The sequence below is a fragment of the Eurytemora carolleeae genome, unplaced genomic scaffold (assembly GCF_000591075.1).
Source record: "Eurytemora carolleeae unplaced genomic scaffold, Eaff_2.0 scaffold20, whole genome shotgun sequence".
In the NCBI taxonomy this organism is placed as follows: domain Eukaryota; kingdom Metazoa; phylum Arthropoda; class Copepoda; order Calanoida; family Temoridae; genus Eurytemora; species Eurytemora carolleeae.
In genome coordinates, this window is record NW_019396765.1 from 474,090 (window position 1) to 494,182 (window position 20,093).

A 20,093-nucleotide genomic window follows, 5' to 3' on the forward strand; every position below is an offset into this window, starting at 1 on the left:
GGGCGTGGCATAGTTGTAGAGTTTGGAGCATAGTCTGATAATAACTGAGTATACACTCCGGAGTCTGTAGTTTACCTTTCTCTCTATTCTCCGTTTATCGTCCTCGGATAGACTCCGCTTGAAATCCCGAACCTTCAACAACAGATATATTATAAAACATAATTGTTCAATTAGCTACTTTTTTAAAGGGACGTGACTCTCCATTTGTTGTGTGGCCGGTCCGATTCACACAGGTTCCCTTTAACCCTTTGTCATATCATTAATGCAAAAGAAATCTTCCAAATTAGCATGAAATGTTGGCAGCTGAGAACTTTAACGTACGCTTGTGTACCTCGTATGACCTGTTGAGATGGTGTATCTTTCGACCTACGCAAATCCGCTATACTCCAAATCTGACCAACGCCAAATCCGTTATACTACACATCCGATCTACTAGCACGTGGTTTTACCTAGCCGCGGCGCTCAGCCCAAAAATTGTCTTAACCTAACATAACCCTCAAATAATACAAAAAAAACAGCTGGAGTAGGTCCGATATTGCAGTAGATCGGAGAGTTAGTAGGCCATAAGTTCATTAGGGGGGGATGTTGTGTATGGACGATGTATTTTCTGTTTTAGAATTACTAAATTCAGAATATTAGTTGTATAACGTTACGCAAATTTTGCTGTTATTAAAATTCGTATGAACATGCTTATTGGCCGGTAATTCCGGAAGACAGCTTAAATTTTTAAAATAAAATGGGTTGCATATAATCAACAATTACATTCAATTTCAGCGAACAAAATCTGTAACTACCAACTACTCTGTTATCCTTCATCAGGATAAAGTGTTCAAGGCACACTGTACATGCGTGCGATGAAAGCATCACTAAATCATAAATTTGATTAAGAGAGTGACGCAAAAATTCAAGGTTTCACAAAAAATCTAATTTTTAGCAGGATTTGATGGGCTAAATACAAAAAACTTTTATACTTTTATAATAAACAACGTCTTGCATCCTTGCAAGTTTTTTTAAATAAAAATGAGATCTTAAAGGGACTGTAAAGGAAAAATGAACTTAGGTTTCATTTTTCCTTTATAATCCTACATTTCAAAAAAAAGATTGGTGGCAAGGGTTGATGTGAATTAGCATTCAAGTGTATCGTAAGCATAATGCCAGCCAGAGCATATTTTCTTAATTTAAGTTCTAGAAATATATTAATACTGGCACTTTCCTACATTTAATATGTTTTTATCTTGTTTTCATTGACAAGTGTTAGTACAGTGTCTATTGTTAAAAATATTCTACAAAGTAAATAAACTTGATAAATATTTTTCTACCTTGGATTTGAGATGAGATAGTTTACTAGAGTTTCCAGACCCACTGGATCCTCCTACAGAAATAAATACTTTAAAGGAACTGTTCACGAAACTTAAAGGACGTACAAAAGCTTAGATCTTAAGGAGATGAAACTTAAAGATCGCCCCCGCTCTCCCCTTTGATGTACTTCCCTGCAGTGCAGATTAGAACTTCCAAATTGATTCAAATCTTGTTTGTGTATTCTTACTACAGGGTGTCCGGCGAAACATGTTAGTAGCAAAACGTTTTGAAAGTAGTCTTTGAACTTTTAATTTATTTGTGACATACAGTCGTCAAGTAACCATGAAACAATAAGCACAAATTATTTAATAAATAAAACCAAAATTGTGGAAATCTGAACGAAATTCTTCATTCTCTGGCAATATTAAAATTAAAAAGGCAGACCACATTTTGGAAATACCAAGACTAGAGTTATTTTGCGATTATTAATTTTTTAACTTTATTTTCTTTGTTGTGCTAATTATTTTAAATATCAAAGATGACCTTTTATTCCTCATGTTACTATCATGTTTCGTGGGACATCCTGTATGTTAAATATACATTATACATCTTTAAATAAGATAAAAAAAAATACGCAACAGTGCTTCAAATATTGTTTATATGTTAAATATCCATCTTTTAACGATATACAAAATACGCAACAATGCTTCAAATATTGTTTGTGTATTTGTTAATTTTTTAAATATCCATCTTTTAATGATATTCAAAATATCCAATGCAATATTTTGTTTACGTTGATAATTCATTTTAAATAATCTATGGCAACGAAGCAACGTATTCCTTTACCTCCAATTTAAAATATTACCTAGCGGAAAGAACTCTATTCCTCCCCTTTAAAATATCTAATTAGCGGTTTAATTTCTATTCCTCTCCCCTTAAAATATTTACTTTAAAGTGTAATTTCTATTCCTCCCCTTTAAAATATCTAATTAGCGGTTTAATTTCTATTCATCTCCACAAAAATATTTACGGTATAATTTTTATTACTTCCCTTAAAATATTTACCTAGCGGATTTATTTCTTTAAAATATTTACCGAGCAGAATATTTTTATTCCTCTTAGAATTATTCATACGCATATCCTTCAAAATATTTACCTAGCGGAATGATTTCTATTCCTCCGTTTTCTTTCTTGCCATGAATCCTGTGCTCTTGTGAATCCCTACTGGAAATTGGAGTAATTGATACAAACGGCAGTATTCCGTCATCCTGGAATAAAGAATAATGAGAGCCGTGAACCGTTGGGTAATTCTACAACTTAATTCAATGTAAATATTCTAACCTTGTTGTATTTCCTACAAGTATTCTAACCTTGTTGTATTTCCTACAAGTATTCTAACCTTGTTGTATTTCCTACAAGTATTCTAACCTTGTTGTATTTCCTACAAGTATCCTAACCTTGTTGTATTTCCTAAAAGTATTCTAACCTTGTTGTATTTCCTACAAGTATTCTAACCTTGTCGGATTTCCTACAAGTATTTTAAACTTGTCGGATTTCCTAAAAGTATTTTAACCTTTTTGGATTTCTTAAAAGTATTTTAACCTTGTCGGATTTTCTAAAAGTATTCTAACCTTGTCGGATTTCTGAAAAGTATTTTAACCTTGTCGGATTTTCTAAAAGTGTTCTAACCTTGTTGGATTTTTTAAGAGTCTTCTAATCTTGTTGGATTTCTTGAAATTATGTTTACCTTGCTGGATTACCTTAAAGTATTCTTCTAACCTTGGTCGATTAGATTACATATAAGTATTGTAACCTTGTTGGATTTCCTAATGTTATTTTTACCTTGCTTGATTTCCTAGGTTTTGGCTCTGATGATGATAGTTTTGAGATTGATATCCCTGATGGAATTTTCTCTAAATCCTGTTTACAAAATATGTTTTACAGTTCAACTTGAAAAACAAGCAAATCCAAGAAAAGAAGAGAAAATTCACACAAAACAATGTTAACGGGCATTGCTTAAATCAATCATACAATAAATTAATTTAATAAAATTTATTATGATAAAACTGGTTAACCTTCATTTCAGAATTTGTTCCCAATAGAATCCAGAAAAAAGTGAACAAGACGTGTACACTGTACAATTCTTGAAAACAAAACATCTGATTCAAGAATTTTGCAAAATTCATATGTTTATTTTTCAAAAAGTTTCGGATCCAGTGGAGAATACGTTTGAATAATATATATCCTGTTTTCAGGGACGGGGAGGTGAATTTATGTTTTAAATCTCAAAATCTAAAAATATACACAGAAGTTTATGTTTAAGAAAAATATGAAATCAACCGGCAAAGTATGTCAAGTCTTTTTGACACCATGTAAATTGTAAAGGTGTACCCAAAATTTCATTAATTTCTCAATTAAAAAAAAACTTTTTCTCTTCCGAAATTCAGCAAAAAAATCCCAGGAAATCATTTAATTTGAAAAAAAATATTCCTTGGATAATGATAAACTTGATCCTCCTTCCTTCAGCTCCACCACCAGTCCATCAGATTTACGTCGTTTGGAAACTAGATCAGAAAACTAGATTTACGTCGTTTGGAAACTAAATTAGAAAACTAGATTTACGTCTTTTGGAAACTAAATAAGAAAACTAGATTTACGTCGTTTGAAAACTAAATCAGAAAACTTGATTTACGTCGTTTAGAAACTAAATTATAAAACTAGAACTACGCCGTTTGGAAACTAAGTCAGAAAACTAGAAAACTAAACAACGTAGTTTGGAAACTAAATAAGAAAAATAGATTTATGTCGTTTTGAAACTATATCAGAAAACTAGATCAATGTCGTTTGGAGATTAAATTAGAAAACTAGATTTACGTCGTTTGGAAACTTAATTAGAAAACTGTATTAACGCTGATGGGAAACTAAATCTGAAAACTAGATCAACGACGTTTATAAATTTATTTAGAAAACAAAATAATGTAGTTTGGAAAATAAATAAGAAAAGTAAACATAAGTCGTTAGGAAACTAAACATAAGTCGTTAGGAAACTAAATTGGAAAATTAAATTTACGTCGTTTGGAAACTTATTTAGCAAACTAAATAATGTAGTTTGGAAACTAAATAAGAAAGATAGATTCACACTGGAAACTCCTAAAACTAAGATTGTACGGATAAATACCTGAGGTAAGATTGTGAGATGCCTGCAATGGTTGACGGAATTGAACTTTTGTCGGACTCCTAAATATTAGTATGTTTAATACAGTATTCTTTGTTTGTACCTTCTAAAAAAAAATTAATTTATACATACATATATTGCAAACTTACAGTTGGTAAGGGGTTACCTCAATACAATTCAGACATCTTTCGATTTCAAATTTGATTTATATCAAGCTGTTAAACAGCATGGATACACATAAACATATAAGTCCAGAGAAGCTCTCAATTAAAAAAGCTTCTTTTTGAAAACTTGTAAACTTGTAATTCCAAAAAAAGCTTGTCAAACAAAAAACAAACAAAAAAATGTCTTAATTGTATTGATATAATCGCCTATCACTGTAGTTTATCTCATCTGTGGCTTGTCGTTATGCCCCGCAAAATTGGTGTATTCTATTTGATCCTTGGCATAATTAGAAAACGATCCATCAGGTTACAGAAAGAAGGATATTTTGTCCAAAACTGTAGTTTAAGATGAGTAATCAAAGAAAATTAAGATAGTTACCTTGTGATTGAAAGGGCCCCAGGAAGAGATTCTACACCCTGAGGCCCAAACCTGATAAAAATATTATTAGATTTAAAATTTTATAAATCAATAAAGTTTTTCAATCTTGATTATGATTATTATTTAAGAAGATATATGAATCAAAAAGATATTTTAATTGTATATGTCTTTCTGTTTCAAGTCCTTTAAGAGATTTATTCTAAAATGTCGTCTTCTTTTCCAATTTTCAAATGATGAAATTAGTTACTGATACTTTGTAATGTTTTTACAATCATGAACATTTGTGAGTGTCGTAATGTTACTTTTGAAGTCTAACGTGTCAAAATGGCTAAAACATTAGGGGAGATGAATTGTCGCAGGGAAGATAAACTGATGCACGATATAAACTTACCGGTTTAAAGACTCAGTATCATTGCTCGACTCTGTGTCCATTGGTTCCTGTTTTAGTTTTCCGCCGCCAGGGCCCCCCAGCTCACAACTCTTGGCTTGATTCTGTACTCGACCATTTTCCGTCTTTAGCTTCCCTCCGTCCTCTCCTCTTCCTTCTTCCTCATCCCCTTCCTCCCCTCCCTCTCCTCTACCGCTTCCACCCTGGTTTAGGTAACAAGTAACAAAATCCGCCATATTAATTGTTTTGATTTATTACGAATTGAACCATACCAAATATTAAATCCGAAGTTACCAGTTTCAATGAATAGCTGAGAAGTAATTGAAATACAAGACTAAATTGAATCACTTATCTTGAGCTTAGACTAGCATATACGAGAACTGTTTAAACCGGTGGTACATTGTACAACTATTTCTCACTGTTTTCAAATCCAGTGCTTATGAAAAATTCATTTGTCTGAAATAATCTTCGAATGACATTTAGCTTGAATATATCAAATCAAAATGTTCTATTTATATTCTACTTTTTTGATCATCAAAAGATTCTTGTGAGTAAGTTAGTAGAACTAAAGTGTTTTTGTCAAAGGGACTGATGTCGTATATTCAAGTGACCCTCCTTCTAAGGAGGCATATACCCGATTCACAAAGGTACCCGTGAAACCTTTATCTGATCGTTGTCGTTTTTCTACCTTAAAAGTCTGATAATCTTGTTTCTTGTTTCCTGTACCAGAAAAGCGTACAAGTCACCCTTAGAGAGTAACAACAATGGAAAATTGTTAAGACAAACTTTAAAGGATACCGTTGTGAATCAGACATGCCACTCTATTAATGAAGAGTCACGCGAAATTTTGTCTATAGATCCTTTAAATGCAAGCATTTCAAAGAATTCTCAGGCGTGAGTTGTATTTTAAATATTGCTGACGTGTTTAACATTCAGACGGGGGGAGGGAGAGCGCAGAGCTCCTCAATTTGTAATCAGCACTCCCCAATCGTGTTTTGCGGCATCGCGTTTCTCAATTTTTTGCCAATTACAAATTGATTAGCGCGCATACCACTAAACACGTTAGGGTGGTGCTGATTACAAATTGATTAGCGTGCATACCACATAACACGTTTGGGTGGTGCTGGTTACAAATTGATTAGCACGCATACCACAAAATACGTTTGGGTGGTGCTGATTACAAATTGATTAGCGCGCATACCACAAAACCCGTTTGGGTGGTGCTGATTACAAATTGAGGACTACAGCCATCCCTTCCTGCTCAGACGGATAAAATGACAAGGCAAAGGACCGATATTTTACGAACTAATAATAAATAAACGAAGAAAAAAATGCAAACGACAAATCCGAGGAATATCAGTATTTATATCATATTTTCGGAGATTTCGAAGAAACAATTCATTGCAACCCCCCCCCCATCCCCTCCCCACTAACCTGTCCTCCAGCTGTATCCTCCATATCTCCAGCCTCGCCTCCTAACCCACCACCATCTTCCTCTGAACCAACACAATTAAAGCTATTTCTTCAAGGTATCCCATCTTTCATCATCACAAACAAAAACCAGGGTTAATAGTTTTTTGCTTTAAGCTTTGAAATTTTTCAATTTGCCATGTTGGTAATTTCCTAGAGAACGATTTTTGGACCCCGCCCCCCTCCTATCAATTTTGTACATGAATCTTAAATGTAAGACATGTGGCCGCAGCGCTCGACCCCCTAGCCTGTCCTCAGCCCAGAAAGTGTCTTCACCTAACCTAACCCTAAATAAATATTTATTTAATTGAAAATTGTTGAAAAAGTGGTCATGTATAACATTGATAGGAGCGCGGCGGGGGCGGGGGGAGGGGGGTCCAAAAATCGTTCTCTAGGACGGACCCGCCATGTTTCTATTACAAGTTAATTTCTCTCTTACAATGATAAAATCAAATAAAGCCAGCAATGGTTGTTTTACTTCTCATGAATTTTCTATTTTTCAAATTTTTTTAATTACGTCAAATTTTTCATAGTATTTTGTGTTTCCCTGATTTAATACTGCGAGTAATTGCTTGGTTCTTCTTAAGAATTGATCTGAAAAGTAATTCTATGGAATTAATACAATTTTTTTTTACAAAATCCAAAGAAAAGGTTTGTTGTTAGAATGTTTAAGCTCAGGGGCGGATACAGAGGGGGGACATTCGTCCCCCCCCCTGAATTTGGAATTTTTTGTTCCTATTTTCAGAATAGCTTCTCACTATATAGCATGCTTAAGGGAAAGAAACCCTAGTGCAAAATAGGAAAAATATGTGTCTTAATAAACTTTAATGTGTGAAAAGTTAAAAATCTAATTTTTCGTCTTTAGTCATTAATTTTGACTCTTTTTGAGTCTTTCAGTCAAAAAAAATTTTCGCCTGCGACGCGATTTTTTGTTCCTAATTATGAATTTTTTGTTAATAAAAAAATCTTGCCCCCCCCCCCTCACTTAAATCCTGTATCCGCCCATGTTTAAGCTAGCGTGTAAGACTGACAAAATAAGGGTAAAAGAGAACATTTTATAATTTTTAAAATCCTGATTCAACACAATGAGGAAAAATAATGAAAATATGAAGTGAGGAAAAACATCATTATTTCTAAGTTTTTTTTTAGAAAGTATCTATGAATGAATGAAGAATAACTATAACAAACATCAACGTTAGGATACACGGGTGTATATTTTCTTAAAAAATTACCCCCTCCCCACCTCCATGAAAATTATTTTTTTCACCAGAAGTTAGGCATGTTCATGCAGGGAAAAATAAATTGATTTTTGGGAAATAAGTATAAAAAAGATGAAAAATTTCTTTTTTAATGTCCAATTTTGATTCCCCCCCCCCCCTAATTCAGCAAAAATTAAAAATCAGGGGAGGGTGTGTTAGTTGTTAAAATTATACCCCTGTATTTAAAAATATGAATATAAAGAAGCTCGAACCTCATAGTTACAGGGATGGAGAGGGACTGAAGGAGAACACGACTAATAGCAGCATCCGCCTCAGCTTTTACTCCGCCCTCCGCCTTCATCCCACCTTCCGCCTTTATTCCTAGATCTCCAGACTGAGCAAATCCACTCAAGTGAACTGTACACCTAACAAAATTCAAGTTTGATTAAAATGAATGTACTGTACAGATGTTGATTCAAATTCATAAATATTTTAATTCCTCACAAAAATAAAAAATTTGTCAAATGAAGTTTTAAAAGCACCAACATTTTTTTAACAAAAACATAGCAAAAAAAACTTTTGTTTATTTCATTAACCAGGAGGGAGGATAGTGCTCAGAAATAATTAACCCCTTTTTGGTTGCCTTAAAGCTTTAAAACTATCTATTATTATTAAGACCACAAGAAACCAAATAATATCTTTTGTACTTGAATCAAAAATATTTTTGAGTAGTGTAAGGAGTATCCTGAAAACCCATGAGAACCAGGGCGATCTGAACACTACTCTGGGGGACTGGAACAGACATTCCTACAATACTCCTACTTGGAGTCCTTGGAATCACATCACAAGTATCAAGTAAGTAAGTATCAAGGATGATAAGGCAAAAGACATGTTATAGGGGTGCATATTTCTATCCTAAATTCGATTATGTTTTGCTATAAAAAATGATGAATATTAAAAAGGGGTGTGTGATTTTTTAATAAAATATTCAGCCCAAAAATAGAATTTTATTTATCTTACTGTGGTGATGTAACATCTGATAACATAATTTCAGCAGTTGCCATATCCTCATCTACTGGGTCCTCAAACATTATCGTCAAATTCTAAACAAATAAATGAAAATTATTTTTTGTGAATAAAAAATTAAGAATAATTGTTTGCGTCACTTTTTCTTATAAATCCTGATTGGTGTTGAGCAATGGACATTCAAGGTTTTTTTTAAGCTAATTAAAATTAATAACCAACTAATAGAGAATTAGGGTTTTCAGCGAAAAAAAGAAGATTTTTGCGTATTTCGCATATCAGTCCCCTGCCCCCTCTCCTATATTCATTCTGATTTTAAGTATTAGGAAACGTTGAAGAATTCAATTATGATTATTGGTTAATGGAAAACTTTTAAAGGATTACTTAAACTTAAGTTAATAAAATGTTTAATAAAACAAGAAAGGTTATCTTTTACTTTTATTGTGCAAAATGCAAGGGTAAATATATTTTTAGAATTAATTCTTCCTTCATATTTCATTTTGATGCTTTATTCAAACCCAAAATTTCATCGCTTCAGCATCTAGAAATAAGGTCCTTAACAATTCCTAACACAGCAAGATAGAAAAATTGTTTTTGAAGAGAAGCGTGGGGGGGTAATTTTTAACATAAAATATAAACCCCGGCCCTGGTTACCTGACAGTTTGAATCAACACAAGAAATCTCAAACATTGTGCTAGAATCCACATCCTCAAGGCTATTCTTTCGGATACAAGAGGATATCAGGCAGTTGAATAGTGCTTGTCTACGTAGCAGATCTACTATTCCAGGCACTTGGCTTGGATGCCTGAATCATCATGAAAATCAAAAACTGATTATGAAAACCTTTAAAATTTAAATCGGGTGTACGAAGAACGAAATTTGAATAAAATATAAAAATAAAAATGTACAGTTGAATGATGCTATTACATGGCAATTAATCGAAAACAATTATTTAAATCCGATAATCTGAGGGAAAAATTTTACACTTAATTTTTCAACCTTTTCTGTTATTTTCAAACCAAAATTTCATTTAATTTCCCTCAAAATCATTTATTTAAACAAGTTCAGTGAATAAAACCCTAAAAACGTTTTGAGGAAAAGAAGGGGTGGGGATTTTAAGGAAAATAATCCCCCTGTAGTACATATGAACTACCTGAAAGGTAAATAATCCCCCTGTAGTACATATGAACTACCTGAAAGGTACAAAGGTTATGGTTTGACCGACCATCTCTGGTGTATCTGTGAGATAATAGCAATGCTGCTGATCAGGCAAAGTTACAAACATTCCTAGATAAAAAATTGGGATCTGGGGAGCGAATTAAGAAAATTGGAGTGGTCGCTAAATTACCTACCGCCGGTTCAAATCATGAATCACTGATTAAAATCCTTATAAATCGGCGGTTCAAGATCTGTACTAGCACTATGTAGTTGTGACTATAGCTAAGTAGAGATAAATATAATTTTTGGTAAACCAGACGTCACTTGGAATAGGATTAAACAGATTAAGAATCGTCCATTTAAATTATGAATTGAACCCGGCTCGAGATCCTCATATTTGTCAGAGACCTCAGATCTGATCTTTTTGATATTATACCTAAATCTCAGTAATTGTAAAAATAAATGTTAAACCAAAAAATATGCGGGAACAGTTTTAGAGAGCTCCAAATAATTATTCAGATAAAAAACTAAATATCTGCAGCATTCCATTATCAGTAGGTGAAGAAAATGACATCTTATAAATTCTTTCGATGTCTCCGAAGTTCTGAGTTGAATTAAACTCGGCCTAAACTCGAAAAACATAGCTAAACTTCCAATTTAAAGCAATTAAGGGCTTACTTTGTCAATAACAACATATCGTGTTTTCGCAAATTCTCATTTGCCGATACAAGATACTTTTAACTTTTGATAAGGAATCCGTCGGGTTACGATAAAACGAACCAATCCTTTCTTAAAGATTATATAAAAATCGTACCTTTATGTTACTGGTTACAAGATGACAAATATTTCATAACTTTGATAATTGTTTTCATAAAATGTGACCCAGGGAGGAGGAGAGAGACTTATGATAAATTTATTTAAAGGTTTTACCTCTGTTGTTTCTTGAGTCTAGAGTTCCATTACTCTCCTGAAGAGAGATGAGACTGAAGAGTGAAGAGTCTGAACCAGGTTGTATCCAAGGTATACTGGTTATACTCTCTACAATATTACAAATATAAAAACAATTTATTAATATTCCATAAATTTTTATCAAGATTTTATATTTTGTATCAAGATTCCATGATATGAATCAAGATTCAATAATTTGTATCAAGATTCCATAATTTGAATCAAAATTCCATAATTTGAATCAAAATTCCATAATTTGAATCATGATTCCATAATTTGAATCAAGATTCCATAATTTGAATCAAGATTCCATAATTTGAATCAAGATTCCATAATTTGAATCAAGATGCCATGATTTGAATAAAGATTTCATGATTTGAATCAAGATTTCATGATTTGAACCAAGATGCCATGATTTGTATCAAGATGCCATGATTTGTATCAAGATTCCATGATATGAATCAAGACTCCATATGAATCAAGATTCCATTATATGAATCAAGATCCATGGTCTTCATAAAGATTCTATGATTTTCACGAATCATTATTTTTATTTTAACATATATATATACTAGTATTGGGCTCCAGGGACCGAATTTTATTAATTTGTGAGGTCGCTGAACTGCCTGCTGCCGGTTCAAACTTGAATCACTGATTCGAATCCTTCCTTAATCTTTAACTAAATATTTATACCCCTTTTACTTAAAAAAAATAAATTGAATAATGAATTACCTATTTTCTTAATAATAGCTGATGTGGTAGGTAGAGGTTGACTGAGTTCTAGAACTAGGTATGCGGGTAAACGTGCACAGTTAGCATTTCCTAGAGGTACATCTTGACCTGAACATACAGATAACATCTTGAAGGGATAGTTCATAAATTTGAAAACAAGTCCAAAGAAAAAATTCGGAGAAATAATCTAAGTGAATGACAAATTCCATAAATCATGATTAACCAAATGATTAAGAGGAAAAGGGGTGTTTCAGTAACCAGTGTTTCTCATTAAAATCATTTTCTATAAAAAAAACGAGGCGCCACACTTTTGGCTTATTTAGATATGTCGTCAAACTACATTGAATATGCTTTACTTTACATTTTCAATTATTTTCTTTTTAGGCCTTTTTCCGTCTTCTTCTCACTCTTCCCTGTTGGTTCATATTTTAAAGAAAGTAAAATATACCCCTGGGTTCAATATATTTTCTCACTCTTCCCTGTTGGTTCATATTTTAAAGAAAGTAAAATATACACCTGGGTTAAATATATTTTCTCACTCTTCCCTGTTGATTCATATTTTAAAGAAAGTAAAATATACCCCTGGGTTAAATATATTTTCAATAATTAAGTTTCGATGCTCTAGGGGAAAATTTATAATTGGACATCAAAAGGTAAGATTTTCCGTTCTTGTTGAAATTAGTTTGCCGAGTATTTAATTTTTCCTCCCATGAAACCTAACACTTAGGGGATACCCCTTAATACACCCTTGGACAAACCTGAGCTAGATATGGCTTGAGTGAGGGGCAGAATATGTTCAGTTGTTGATGATTTTATTCCAACAGTCAAAGTTACACCTGAACAAAAACTTGTGAACAGCTATAAAAAAAATATTTTAAACAAATTTCTTTTTCACTCTAAGAAGAAGCCCATAGTTTTTCTTGTTTCAAATTAAGACAAAATTGTCTAAAGTTGTTTACAATTGTCCTTTCAATTCAAGCTGATGTCTATAATTAAAGAAATTATAAATACTTCATCATTTCAAGAGTGTATAATTCCTAATGACGAAATTTCTTGTATTAAAAAAAGTAGCAATTTAAGAAAATAAACACGATTTACAACCAAATATGGCAGTTTGAAGGGCAACGGTTAACAGCTAAAACTGTTACTTACAAGGCTCAAAGCGACCTAGAAGCCCGGTGTTCTTTGAGCCTTCATTACCTAGATCTTTACTGATAATGGTCGACTGGGTCATTGGTAGCATTCTCCTAGTCTCAACATCCAGGAGTTGGTAGGGGGGCAGGAATATTCTAGAATATAGACCTGGTAGNGGGCAGGAGTATTCTAAAATATAGATCTGTTAGAGGGCAGGAATACTCTAGAATATAGATCTGGTAGGGGGCAGGAATATTCTAGAATATAGATCTGGTAGGGGAGCAGGAATATTCTAGAATATAGATCTGTTAGCGGGCAGGAATACTCTAGAATATAGATCTGTTAGGGGGCAGGAATATTCTAGAATATAGACCTGGTAGGGGGGCAGGGATATTCTAGAATATAGACCTGGTAGGGGGGCAGGAATACTCTAGAATAAGATGCTAAAGTCGTTATTGAGATAAATGTTATGTTTTTCATTGCACTCGTCATTGTAAAGAAGGGGTCGCTAAAACTTACGTCAACAATTTAAAAAATCTACCTTAACTTCATTGGAAGACCTCCTGCTCTTCCTTCTACTAATCCCAATCCAGTTTTATGAATCAACTAAACAAATAGTTCAAACAGTTTGTAGCTAATTAACAATATTATTTTAGTTCATTTTCTACTAAATAATTTCCAGATTTCAAAACCAGGGATGGGGGAGGGGCGGGCTTCATGATCCCTTTCCTCAAATCAAATCAAATCAAATCAAATCAAATCAAATCAAATCAAATCAAATCAAATCAAATCAAATCAAGTTGTTTAGATCAGAAAGGGAACCTAATTATCCCTTTCCCGATTATTCCCCCCCCCCCCCCCCCACGAATTAATCGAGAAAATAAATAGTATTTTAGAATATTAAATATGAATAAGCAACCAACAGAGGCGTAGTCTAGTCTAATATTTGTCCGGTGGAGGGAGCTCAGAATTCCTTGGGGTCTGAAACCCCTGAAATCCACAGATATCACTAGTCCAAGGGGGTTTGAGCCCCAATAGCCCCTCCCCCTGAATACGCCTTTGGTATTTTCATACCTGGTTTAGATGTTTGACCCAGGGTTGAGATTGTTGAACCTTGTACAACCTCATGAGGTCATCCTCCAGATTACAGAGCACTAAATAATTAAATTTAAACTTTTGAGGTCATCCTTCAAATTACAGAGCACTAAGTAATTAAATGATGACCTTATGAGGTCATCCTCCAGTTTGCAGGGCGTTAAATAATTAAATTTGCATTTATCCAGAGGTTTATATTTTCAAAAATTAAATCCCAATTCTTGTACAATCTCATGAGGTCATCCTCCAGATTACAGGGCACTAATAATCAAACTAGTATTCGTCCAGAGACTTATATTTTCAAGAATTAACTCCCCTCTACTTCACACACTTGCTTAAGGGGGAAAATGATTTTAGAAAGATTTGGGAAATAAAATTTCAATTTTAACTGACACTTTCCCCTTTTACCGTCCTTTTCAAGCTAAATGTTGTATATTTTCCCCTAAAATCATTTAAATTTCCTGATTAGCGGGAAAAACTTACTTTTTCTAAGTGGGCGGAAATTATTTTTAAAGAAAATATTTAATCCTGCATTTTATCTTAAATTTTTAGGCAGGCCTATAAATTGCAGTATTTATTTACGGAAACGTCATATGAGCAGTATTAGGCTCACCGACCACCGTTCCTTTGCACGTGTTCCGAAACAAAATCCGCAAGTATTAAGTCAAATATGCACTGTACAATGTACACGTACACTAACCTTGTCTTCCGCTAGATTTGTCCTGTAGGGCGCAGTTCAGATCATAAACTTTATTCAGACCCTGAATTTATTAGATTCATTCATATTCCTTTAAAACAAAATTGAAGGAACAAAAACCAACAAAAAAAACGGTTTCGCCGCTAAGATTTAAACAGTCACATTAATTAATTAACGATCATAATTTGTGAATCCTTTAAACTCCATTTAGATGAAGGTTTGACCCCCCAGAAGCCATAAAATGTATTCTCTGCCAATAAGACCTCAGGAAAATAAGAGATACTATTTTGTCCCCCAATTAGGAATTTGATCACTTCCAATTAAAAGTTCAGTTTAGGAATTGTAAATTAATTCATAGCTCATTCATAGTTCACCCCTCAAACTCATATATCTTCTATATTTTATTCATATTCGGACCAACATTATACATTAATAAATTCATCAATCTGTTTCATATTATTTTATTATTATTTATTATTTTTTGTTATTATTTATTATTTTATTATATATATAGACTAGTTGTCATCTCTGTATGTCTGTTTATAGTGTCCGATCATAACTCAGGAACCCCTTGAGTGATTTCCCTCAAATTTTGATTGGAGAACTCGGGAGAACCACAGGAATGTTATTAGCTTGATTTTAAGATTGTAAGTTTGGCAGGGAAAAATAGCTACAATTCTAATTTAAGACAAAGCGCAGGTAATCGGCGGGAGTAAATATACGACGATGGGTTCCCAAGATACTATTTAATGACACTAGTTACTAACCTCTAGATGTTTAACGAAAGCATCAAAATCTTGTTTATTCAAGCATTCAACAACTTCAGGGCAGCTTTGGATAGTTCCAGAGTTGCCATTCCCTAATCCTAGATCATATTGAGAATTATCATCTATTTTACCTGTCTTTTGACGAACATTTATACCGACCTATTAATTTTTAAATTTTTAAATAATATTCTATAAATATTTTTATGTTATCAGATAAAAATGTTTTAACATTTCTATATTTCATGTTCTTCATTTTCTTCTTGTTCGTATATCTTACAATCATATTTCGTCTAATTTTGAAAAAAAAAGAAATTTTTGGGGATATCCTTGCAGTATGCCACACAACAAGTTAGAACTAGCTGAGAGGATCTTGATTTCTTTTTTCTGAACTCTGTATTGCATTGTTTACTCATGAGTTACATTCGACTAATCAAAACACACAATTTCTTGGTCTTGGGAACCCTTGGAAAAGTAAAATTCCCCTAACTTCCCTGTTGTGTAGTTGTAAATAATAAAAACTTCATTGTAATGACTATAATAAGTGAAAAAACCAAGCAATAAAGTTTTCGCACGCATGATATCCATTTCATTAATATGTATAGTTTTATTCAATTTTACTCAACTTATTAAATAGCAGGTCGATAAAGTCATTTTATCACCCTCTAGGGTGATAAAGTAACTTTTTCATCCTTCAAAGGAAAATTTAATGTTTGAAAGGGGATTGTTGAGATGAGATTTAAAGAATGATTGACGAAGACGACAATCATTCCATAGTTTTCTGGATTTTTTTTACTTTTGCTTCGTCCTTACCTTTCCCTTGATGATGAATATTAACCCCCATCACACTACCAACCCCGTCCACCACGATATCCACGTAGAACGGCTCGGACATGATGAACAGGTGGATGATCGACTAGAAGGAAATTAATATGAAATAGCCAGGTGTGTATATTTTCCTAGAAAAAATTATTTTTTCCTCCAGAATTTATATATTTTTGTGCGGAGCGCAAATTTTTTAGTAGTTTTACACAAAATTGGAGAAAATAAATGATTTTTGGGGTAAAAAGATCAAAAGAATGAAAAAACTCGCCTTTCGATGCCCCATTTGCACCCTTGGAGACGGCCAAAAAGAATTTTACAGGGGCATAATTTTTTAATGATGATAAACCTATCAGAAAATTTAAATGAAGACCTCAACTGAAATGTTTTAATGCTTTTAACCCAGAAATCCATTTATTTTAAAACATAAAACTTATTTCTTTTACAAAGAATAAATTCTCACAGTTTCAAGTTTGTCATCTAAATAATTTAACTAACTGATTGTATTAACTTTTGGTGTATTTTTTAAACTTTATTTTTTCCATACTTAAGATCCATATAATTTTGACGAGGATCTGGATCCAGGCCATTGGAATTTACTGATTTTTTTTTAAAAAGAAGAATTTTCAGATTATTTTTATTATTCTTTTGGTTATTCTTCTTTATGAACCATTCAGAAATAGAGCCTTTATTGGATGATTTGTCTTAACAGTTCAGATTTAGGGTTTGAGAGCAAAAGATTTTTGATAGATATTTTACCCCTTGCATCCGGATCCGGCCGTGGATCCGCATATTCTTCCGGATCCGGACCCAGGAAGCCAAAATTTTGCGGATCCTAAGCATACATTTTTTTCTTTGAAATTTTAACAAATTACCGGTGGTTGAGAGTTTTGAATACATTTAAGATTCATTTGCCTAATATTTTCGTTTTTAATTTTGAAACATAAAATTTTCTGAATATTTTAAATAAAACATAATTATGCAATTAATTTTGAAAAATCGAAAATATTTTCCTAGCGATGGTTTCCAGCTTTTCCAGCATTCCAGACGCAGAACGCACCGAGATAGAAGACTGCAGGGTGTCCAAACATTTACGGAAAATTTCCTAAATAAAGTTTTATAAAATAAAGTTAAGTGAAGTAATCGGCAGCTCGATAAAGTTTCGTAAAAAAATTTTTTTTTTCCGAATTGCCTGATGGGAAAGTCAACAAAAGAAGGCAATGGTGAATGAAAGAGGAAAAATAGATGACAAGTGTTATTAAAACAGAATTTTTGTGTCAGATAATTTGTTAAAAAAAGACTAAATGTAATTAAAAAACTATCAAAATTTTAATTATTCCAACTTTTATTTGGTAAGAAATGTGCATTTTTTAATATGCGAACATTTCATTTGTTCACTTATACTCAAAGAAGCTATTCCCTAAACCATATTTTGACTTAATTCCTTTTTTTAAACGTTAAGTAGAAAAGACTTTGGTGAATGGTTTGAGGTCGGCTTAAATCATGTATTTAATTACATGTACTTGTCTTAATAAATATGGAAAGCTTAAAAAGTACAAATCTAAAACCCCGTGGAAAGCTTTTACATCTGTTAAACAATTAAAACAACGAAAATAACAAATTAAAAATGGTTCGCGGTGATTATTTTAGAATGATCAGCAATTCACCGAAAACAAAAACCAAATTTGTATAAAATTACACTAAAATAGAAAAAATCAATTTATTTAGGCAAACGTAATGACTAATGAAGACTGTGAAGAGGACATGATATATTTGAGATTACCACGACTTCAATCACTTATGAAGAGATAAAGACCGAGCATCGCATTCATCCCATAAATAAAAATTTTTAAACACACTATATTACAAATGTATGGTTTAGTCAATTTCTGGACCGAGCGCTGCGGCTAAAAAATCGATAATATCATTTTTCATCAGAAGACTTTTTATCCCGCTAGCCCCAGAAATTATTAACTCAGTCAATAACTCCTTCTGGTGGAATCTGTATGTTTCACAGTTTAGCTGATCAGATTGTTCGGCTAGATCCAGGTACACATGTTATACATATCCCCGAGTACTATATACGAATCAGATTGTTCGGCTAGATCCAGGTACACATGTTATACATATCCCCGAGTACTATATACGAATCAGATTGTTCGGCTAGATCCAGGTACACATGTTATACATATCCCCGAGTACTATATACGAATGCGTCGAAAAATAATCAATGACTATTGTTTGTAATATCTGAATGATTTGTTTGGTATTAANGCCGCCCCCCCCCCTGTATCCGCCCCTGCCTACAATTCTTGTGACCTTAGATAATGTTAAAGATCCACAAAGAATAAAGAAAATGTAAGCTGAATTTAATTTCACTACCGTCTAAAATACAGTGAAACTCTTAATAACGAATGAGTTTGAAAAAAAGTTTAAAGTTTAAGGGAACCAAAACTGGATAACTTTGTATAAAAAGTATAAATATTTTTGGTGATTTACGGTATTTTGTGAATTATGATAGTACGTGTTAATCTTAATTGTTGAATATTCTCAATTATCCTGGATTGTTACGAAAGTTGGTTTATGTTCCAAAACGCGTCCAAGATTAAAGTGTTTCAGAAATGGTTTAGGTTTTATTAAAAAGGAACGACTGCTTACAGTTTTATTTTTAGAAAAGAAGTAAATATTGATAATTGTAGATTATCGTGTTTAATAATATGTTAGAAATAATTTCTTCAATATCTAAAACGTTGATCATCACATTTGTGCACAAACCTGACACCCAGTGTCAGGTTTGGAACATATGCAAGGTTTGGAATTTTCTTCCCCTGGAATGAAGCTACTGTTTACTGTTCATTTCTTTTTTACATTATTTTTAACTTATTCATATTTTTAAAAAATATGATTTTTACTTAAAAACGCAGGGTCTGTCCTAGTGAACGATTTTTGGCCCCCCCATGCCCCCCCCTCCTATCAATTTTGTACATGGATGTTAGACATGGATATTATTGGCAATGTGGCCGCGGCGCCCGGCCCCCTAGCCTGTCCTAGCCGCAGCGCTCGGCCCAGAAAGTGTCTTAACTTAACCTAACCCGTGGCCGCAGCGCTCGGCCCCCTAATCTGTCCTAGCCGCAGCGCTCGGCACCGACCTAACCTAAATTAACCTGATACAAAATAAATATTGTCAATTTGTTGAACAATATTCATCAAGTTCACCTTTGAAGGGGGCCGGCGGAGGTCAAGAGGCGTTCTCAAGACAGACCTCATGTTAATAATAGAGAGGGGGGGGGGGTCAGCAAAAAAACGTTCTCTAGGAAATAACTCATTTATTAATTGATTTGGCACCTTATCTTGTGAGTCCAAGGAGTGTCTTTTATCCGCCATTGCAATCCTCAAGGACTTGGCTGTATCAAGAAGAGTTTTCTGTTGATCCGACTTCACCCTGATCCTCTCCATCATACCTTCCATCCACATCCTTACAGCTTTAAACGATCTACCGGACGCTTAATTTTTTTCTGAAAATAAAATTTTTTCTAGCAAAAAATCTACTAGGACCAATCTGACCCAGTTTCTTTAATACATCTTTTAATTAATTGCAGTCTTGGGTCTGTCCTAGTGAACGATTTTTGGACCCCCCCCCCTCCTA

General features: G+C 33.3%; 1 protein-coding gene across 2 annotated transcripts in view; it reads right to left on the reverse strand.

Annotated features, from left to right (window-relative positions):
* The window catches only part of LOC111708397 (mediator of RNA polymerase II transcription subunit 1), a 24,267-nt gene extending 4,288 nt beyond the window's left edge, over positions 1-19,979 (reverse strand). For both annotated transcript variants that reach the window (XM_023481758.1, XM_023481759.1), the window contains exons 1-26: positions 19,793-19,979; positions 17,461-17,552; positions 17,323-17,362; positions 16,439-16,541; positions 15,629-15,726; positions 14,865-14,925; positions 14,144-14,223; positions 13,611-13,675; positions 13,136-13,224; positions 12,694-12,771; positions 11,936-12,043; positions 11,186-11,293; positions 10,291-10,384; positions 9,752-9,902; positions 9,095-9,177; positions 8,347-8,499; positions 7,423-7,469; positions 6,840-6,901; positions 5,409-5,608; positions 5,018-5,068; positions 4,478-4,536; positions 3,790-3,863; positions 3,142-3,219; positions 2,456-2,567; positions 1,320-1,372; positions 76-132 (exon numbers count right to left, since the gene is read on the reverse strand). In XM_023481758.1, coding sequence (XP_023337526.1) covers positions 76-132; positions 1,320-1,372; positions 2,456-2,567; positions 3,142-3,219; positions 3,790-3,863; positions 4,478-4,536; positions 5,018-5,068; positions 5,409-5,608; positions 6,840-6,901; positions 7,423-7,469; positions 8,347-8,499; positions 9,095-9,177; positions 9,752-9,902; positions 10,291-10,384; positions 11,186-11,293; positions 11,936-12,043; positions 12,694-12,771; positions 13,136-13,224; positions 13,611-13,675; positions 14,144-14,223; positions 14,865-14,925; positions 15,629-15,726; positions 16,439-16,541; positions 17,323-17,362; positions 17,461-17,552; positions 19,793-19,921 — 2,325 coding nt within the window. In that variant the 5' untranslated portion in view covers positions 19,922-19,979. The remainder of the gene's footprint in view (positions 1-75; positions 133-1,319; positions 1,373-2,455; positions 2,568-3,141; positions 3,220-3,789; positions 3,864-4,477; positions 4,537-5,017; positions 5,069-5,408; positions 5,609-6,839; positions 6,902-7,422; positions 7,470-8,346; positions 8,500-9,094; positions 9,178-9,751; positions 9,903-10,290; positions 10,385-11,185; positions 11,294-11,935; positions 12,044-12,693; positions 12,772-13,135; positions 13,225-13,610; positions 13,676-14,143; positions 14,224-14,864; positions 14,926-15,628; positions 15,727-16,438; positions 16,542-17,322; positions 17,363-17,460; positions 17,553-19,792) is intronic.
* Positions 19,980-20,093: the final 114 nt, after the last annotated feature.